At 43.9% G+C, this 7,098-nt stretch overlaps 1 protein-coding gene across 1 annotated transcript; it reads left to right on the top strand.

The window, feature by feature from the left end:
- Window positions 1–5,622: 5,622 nt before the first annotated feature.
- Window positions 5,623–6,494, top strand: HDGFL1 (HDGF like 1). The gene has a single exon (XM_028152460.2). The coding sequence runs from the start codon at window positions 5,688–5,690 to the stop codon at window positions 6,423–6,425; it is 738 nt and encodes a 245-aa protein (XP_028008261.2). The 5' UTR covers window positions 5,623–5,687; the 3' UTR covers window positions 6,426–6,494.
- Window positions 6,495–7,098: the final 604 nt, after the last annotated feature.

Genomic DNA, 7,098 nt, shown 5'->3' with positions numbered 1-7,098 from the left:
AAACCAAAATTATATAAAAAAAATTAAAGGCATTTTGTAAAAATAAAACAGGAAAAATGTGATTAATCAAAATTATTGTACATCTTCAAATACTATTTTCATTCATTCAAAATTATATATCTTGGTTTGAAAATTCCCTCCTTTACATTTTCATGCACATTATTGATGATTTCCTTAAATTGAGATGTTATAAATTACTTATTTCCAAATATTAATATATTGGCAATTATTTTGAAAGTTAGGAAACTAGTGAAAGGAAAATGTATGACACAATTGAGGTGAAGACTGAAGTTACATCATCAAAAACTTTAGCACAGCTTTCTAAAACTTTGATAATTTTAATCACTTATATGACACTTTAATGTAATGACAAGAGCACAAAATTGAAATTACAAAGCTGAGTTCCATATTTGCTTATAGACATAATGTTGTTGATTGTGGATATTTCAAGTATTTCCATTGCTCGAAGGACACATCCCCTTCAAAGAATAAGAAAAAAAAAATATAATAAAATGAAAGGAACATTGACAGTGTCAAGCTAAACTTAGAATCAGAAATAATCTGTTGGGGGAGGCAATTAACAAAACAAGAAAAAATATCTATCACACAATGCAAATTTAAAAAATATGTACTGTAACATAATAGAGCTATTATCAGCTATTTTAATACTAATGGCTATTAGTAATCGAACACTTAATAAATGTCAGGCAACATACCTGACATATTGTTCTGTTTATTTCCAACAGCCTTTCTCTGAAATTGGTATAAAGATTACCCACATATTTAAGGAACAAGGTTTTACATGGGCTAAATTGCCTGTTATATATTGTCCTATATTTTCACTCAACTTCATATTTTAAGCATATTCCCAGTCCCTAAACTGGATTTTAAAATCCTTGAAGACACAGAATATAGCCATCTAATTACATAATGGTCATATATAAACAGATTATGTTATATGCATCTAATCCCCAATTATTAAATACTCAGTAGCATCAATAACTGAATTGTTTAAACACTGCTAATTATATAGATACCATGCAAGATTCAAATTAGAAAAATATTTATATTATTGAAACACATTTTATTTTTAAAATGAATTTCCCAAAGAGTAATTTTTAGTCTTTGAGCCCCCAACAAATCAGTATAATGAAATATGATTATTCTTATCCAAACACTTTTATTAATTTTAGAGTGGCAATTTTCTTTCAGTGGTCACTAAAACAACAGTTCGGTAAATAAGACTGATCTCTCCATTTGCCCCTCCCATACATCACTCCATAACATTTACAATTGGCCAAGGGGGTCCAAATTGCCAGGACACAGGCACCACTTGGTAAATCTGCACCTCACTTCTCCCTGCCGGATCCCATCATCAAAGGCAGATACAGATCTGACTCTCTATTCAAATTGATAGTGTAACAACTCCTTAGGAACATCCCTTAAATGATCCTTTAACTGCAAGTCAGCCTCTTGAAACTGAATTTATCCTCAACTCCAGCCGATCCCTTGGATTTCAGAAATCCATGAGTCTTTAAAGGTTAGGCTAAGTAAAAAGAAGAGGTGGCAAAGCATAGAGGTAGTGCCCCTTCTGAGACTTTTCAAAAAAGAACAGTGGGAGGATTTCCTAACCCATGGTAGAGGGGACAGGATTTATTTTCTGTAAAATTATGTCTGCTAGAGCATTCTAAAAAGGAGAGCTTTGATTCCAAATACCAACCATGTATAAACACTTCTGGTGTATAAACCCAGAGGCAGCTAATATTTTTTAATGAAGACAAAAGTATGTAGAAAACAATTACATGTATTTTCAATCACAGTTTACACCAAAGTAATTGAAAGTAAAACTAATTAAACAAGAAAACATCAATTAGATATCTATTCTCTCTCTTGTACAATTATATTGTTTTATTGCTCATGTTTCATAATGATTGCCAAGCAGCTTTTAAATCCTATCATTAGTTTTCCAGAGAAATGTTATGGACTCTAAGGTGTTTTACTATGTATTCTGTTGCTGAAATTATGTCCTTCTTGTAAACAGGTGTTCTTGGTACATTTGATTTTTAAAACATCCTGACTGATTAGAAAAATGTAAACTCATGGAGATCTAATTTCTGAAAATTAATCATTGTATTTGCTCATGAGTACTTTGTATAATAGCTAAATCTAACCAAGTTACCATGAACACCACTTGCCTACTCACCTCACTCTAAGCAAGAGAGACAACAGCTTTAAAAGCAAGTTGGCTTCCAGGGTAAAAGAAGCCATGATTTTTCCAGGGTAAAATCATGCCATTTAATGGCATTACTGAGAATCTATATATATAAAATCCTAATATGCAAATAGACTGAATAGTGGAACAACTGAACAACTGAACAACCAGTCACTATGACATGCACTGACCACCAGGGGGCACGTGTGGAACACTGTGGGCATCAGTAGCAGGTGACAGAGTGTGGAATATGGCGAGCATCAGCTACGTAGGATGGTGGAGCAGGTGAGCCAGGGTGCCAGACCAAGGCGGGGCGCCAGTCGCTGTCATCGGGGCGAGCCTCTGGTGGTTACTGAAAATTCTTGGCTCCCGTGTGCCACGATCCTGCCTGGTGCTCACACCCACTGCTGGTGCCGGCCCCGCTCGCACCCGCTGCCAGCTCCCGGAGCCAGCCCCGATTGCTCAGCGCTGTCAGTGGGTGCAGGGCAGCCAGCAGACAGGGGACTGGGGGCTGCAGCAGGAGGGGCTGGGTGGGGGCATGGAGGATGGACCGAGAACCGCCCCTGTGCCCACCACAGCCTCATGGCCCACAGTTCCTTTCAAGGTGTATGAATTCATGCACTGGGCCCCTAGTGGAAGTATAAAAGGAATGAGGCATTTGTGAAAGTAGTCTCTAACTCTTTAAATGCATTCTATTTTTCCTCCCACTCTCCCCTTTCTGAAATTAGCTATCATTAGGTGATAAATTTAATTGAAGAATGCTGTTTTTAAAAATAGTATTTCCAAGTAACAAAAACGTATATGTTGTTTGCAGAAGTTGTGCTGGATGTGTAATTCCATATGTAATTGAAGGCACATATGGTGAAGGACTTTTCTTCACTTTTCAGTGCCCTAATTTTGATGCTACTCCTTTTGATATATCTTTTCCTTCATTCGGCCTAATCCTATCCATAATGAAATTTTACTTCTCTTTTGTTAGTACATCATAAACCTTTATACTTCATGTCTGGACTTTCATAGCCACAATCTCACTAACATTTATAACTATCTTGAGAGAAATTTGAAGAATTACTTTAAACATCTTAAGATCACGTAGTAGACTCTACTAAGTAGAGGCTCAGAGAGATTATATCTACTCCCAGCCTTACAAGTCTGGTAAACAAGTGAGAGATGCCAGAATTCTTTCTATTACATCACCTTCCCATTACATCCTCCCATAGCCCATCCTAACAACCATATTCCCACTGATTTCTCCTGGAATTCCTTCATATTTATGTAAAGGACACATGATTTCACACTTGCAGATTAGCTTGTATTGCTTTGGAATGAAGTCTGCGGTATTTTATCTTTTAAATTAGATTTTAAACTCTTCAAAGATAAACATCTTTTGCACTAGCCCTTTAACACCACACAGTGTATTCGTGGGCAAGGGGTAGAGATTAGAGAGTGACACTTCTTTGCCTGATATAATCTCTATTACCCTTTGTGGATCCAGATTATCTATTGGATCTCGTCTCTGCTTCCAACCATATATTTTTTCCAATCTTTTTTTTTTTAAATCAGTTTTGATCAGATTTTGGTTATTTGCTGTGACTCTTAGATCCTCAGTCCAATCCTCATAGCTGTTCACCTGCTGTATTTCAACTACCCAGTAATAATCTGATGTTTGGCCCATTTATCTATGACCATACTTACCTTACTTTTTTAAGGTTGGTCACACCTTCAGACTGAGCTGATGACATAACTATGTAGCCTTTATGGACATGCTGTCTAGCCAGACTTTTTCCTCCTTGACCAATTTTACATGATTTGTGCATTAGTGCAGCCTACTTAGGGCCGAGAATACAGATCACATGCAGGAAAACCTCTATTTACAGAAACTCCACTTCCAACCATGATTGCCCATGATTTCCTATATTCTCCTACAGCTATTAAACATTTCTAATTTTCTAGCACTTTCCTTAAGAAATCAAGAGGAGGCAATGTGTCAGATTCATCTTTGTAGCAGAATGTTGATTTGTGAATGAATTGTTAATACATTGTTGGCATTACATAACTGGTAAAACTGTAGATATTTGTGAGGCAGATAAGCATCCTAAGAAGGTGGCTTGACAAAAAGCTAAAAGAACTTGTTTAGAATTATCAAAGTGCATCATATTTGTTTTGACTTGTTGGGAGAAGGTAACTTCTTTTGCCTAGTGCAGGTCTCCATCACCTAGAGGTACAATGACTGATCCAAAATGGAAACAAGTTTGAGTTGTATTGGTTCAAATTCTCCACTGGTCATTGTTAGTTACACCAGGAAAGGACATCTGCCTAGTTAAATGATTAATATTGAAAAGATTTTGTTGTAATAGCCAAGAGCACTGTTATGATCAATTTGGCTAGGTTTCAGAGTGCAAGTTCACAACTAACTAATAGGACTCAAAAAATGTAGAAAGTTGTATAATAGCTGAAGTTACATTGAAACTCCCGTAAATACCAGTTTAGAGTATATTAATCCAGAGAAAAGTGTCTTCTTAAAATAGTCTTTCAGCTAACATAATACTTTTTTAGTCTGTAGCCTCTTAGGAAGTTCTTTCTAGTTACCAACAGAACATCTGATAGGAGCAGATCTCTAAATTCTTAAGCATAATGAACCCAATCTTCTTCTCTTGTAGGGAGATACTGACAGCGTCTGATAACAAACGTTCTAACCATAGTCTTATATTTTACAATATGCAAGAACTGCTGAAAGGATGAAATCCATGTGCCACATCCAATGTAAAATTGCCATGTAAAACAGGAAATTTTGATATGGCTGGTTTGTCATACTCATAATGCTGCTATATACAGTTTGTGACACCCCCACTCCCACCCCCAAAGTACTATACGTACCCACAGATGGGCAGCCTAGACATCCTAAAAATACTGCTGACTATCCCTTGGCCAGATCTCCACTGTTCTCGAGACCCCCTGCAGGCTCCAGTGTTAGGAAATCAGAAAACAAATGAAACCACGGACCCGGCCATGCCATCGGCGGCTCCTGGAACAGGAGTTGAGTTTTCTGTCGGGATTAGGGGCCGCAAGGCTATCCAGCAAGTCATGCTGCGTGGTCTCGCCCCTTTGTCTCGTCTCGAGGACCCTCAGACACACAGTCAACCATGCGATCTGCGTGGCCTCGAGACTGGTCAGCACGGGGCCCCCGCCAGCACAACGGCCAGGGACATCTAAGCGACTCACGGCGTCATTCTGGGAACCACGAGGCGGAGGCAGGGCCCGCGGGCTTTCAGTCTCTTAGAGAAGGCCCGCTTCCTCCCAGAATCTCCTCACCCCACGGGCGGCCGCCGCGCATGCGCAGGCGCACGCAGGGCCCTCCAGGGGGCGCTCGGGGCCGGAGCTCAGCGGCTGCCTGATGCGCATGCTCCTCTCCAGCGTCGTCTCCTCCCCGGCCGCCACCGCCGCCGCCACCACCAGGGCCGGTCCTCTCACCGCCATGTCGGATTACTGCTCTCCCAAGTACCAGAGCGGGGACCTGGTATTTGCCAAACTCAAGGGCTACGCGCACTGGCCCGCCAGGATCGAGCACATGGCCGAACACAACCGATACCAGGTGTTCTTTTTCGGGACGCACGAGACGGCCCTCCTGGGCCCCAAACACCTCTTCCCGTACGCCGAGTGCAAGGAGAAGTTCGGTAAGCCCAACAAGAGGAGGGGCTTCAGCGAGGGGCTGTGGGAGATCGAGAACAACCCCACCATCCAGGCCTGCGACGACCAGGGCCCCCTAGAGAAGAGCGGTGCCGAGGGGCCTGTGCCAGGGCCTCAGCCCGAGGCCTTCGAGCCCAGTGAGGCCCCGAAGGGCGGCCACCGCGGCGGCGATGAGAAAGGGGAGCTGCGCGTGGAAGAGCCGGCCCCGAAGCGGGAGGAGATGGGGCCGCTGAAGAGGAGCGCCGAGGACCTGCTGGAGGGCACCCTCAAACGCCCCAAGGTGGCCGATCTGGAAGGCGATCTGGAAGGCGAGGAGGCGGCGGCAGCGGCGGCAGCGGGGGCGGAGGCGGAGGCGGAGGTGGAGGCCGAGGCTGCCTGCGAGGCGGCGAGGCCCATTTTGGTGGAGTCGTTGGAGCAGGGCCCTGTCTGGGGGCCGCCGCAGGAAGAAGGGGAGCTGCAGGAAGAGGCTACCGAGGTGGAAGGGGAGGCCGAGGTCCCGGGGGATGGAGACCACGAGAGCCTGTAGTCACCAACGTCAACCACAAGAGCCCCCCTCCCTGTCCCCGCAGCGGCCTCTTCAGGGGCCCTGAACTGAGACCACCTCCCAGCCCTGCCCGCTCCCTCCTCCCCCCCCACCCAACACACACACACACCTGGCCTGTGAGGTTGACCTGGATTGCTGGATGGGCAGGCTACCTGTCGCTCACGTCTGCCCCCATGCCCCTGGGATCTGAGTCAGGGCCTCTGTGCCCTGGGATGAGATGAGGCCATTTACCTTCCTGCCTGGAACTGTTGCCCAAGTCTTCTGTCGGCCTGCACCATTCCCACCTCCCAACACCCATCTCTCCCCCGGACATTCTGGACCTCCGTGTTGGGATCCAGCAGGAGTGGAAGGGGCGAGGATGAAGAGCAAGGTGGACTTCCAGCGGCCTGGAGGGAGCAGTCCTGGAACTTTGGTGGGGGGTGGATGATGGCAGGGGAGTGACATCTTCCCGAGCTCCCGTCCACTTCTCCCATACCTTTTATACCACCTTCCTAGAGTCAGGAAAAGTGGGGCAGCTTGTGGGGGAGGTCCTCCCTTCCAAAAATATTTTTACTGACCCAGGGAGTTCTTACATTGTAGTTTTTCATGAACAAGTTGTTTGTAAAGTTGGAAGGCTTAGCTTTGCCCAGCTTCTTGGATGCGAATGGTGAGGAAC

Source organism: Eptesicus fuscus, chromosome 9 (assembly GCF_027574615.1).
Source record: "Eptesicus fuscus isolate TK198812 chromosome 9, DD_ASM_mEF_20220401, whole genome shotgun sequence".
In the NCBI taxonomy this organism is placed as follows: domain Eukaryota; kingdom Metazoa; phylum Chordata; class Mammalia; order Chiroptera; family Vespertilionidae; genus Eptesicus; species Eptesicus fuscus.
Note: the sequence above shows the minus strand (reverse complement) of the source record. Positions and strands in the feature narration are given on the sequence as shown.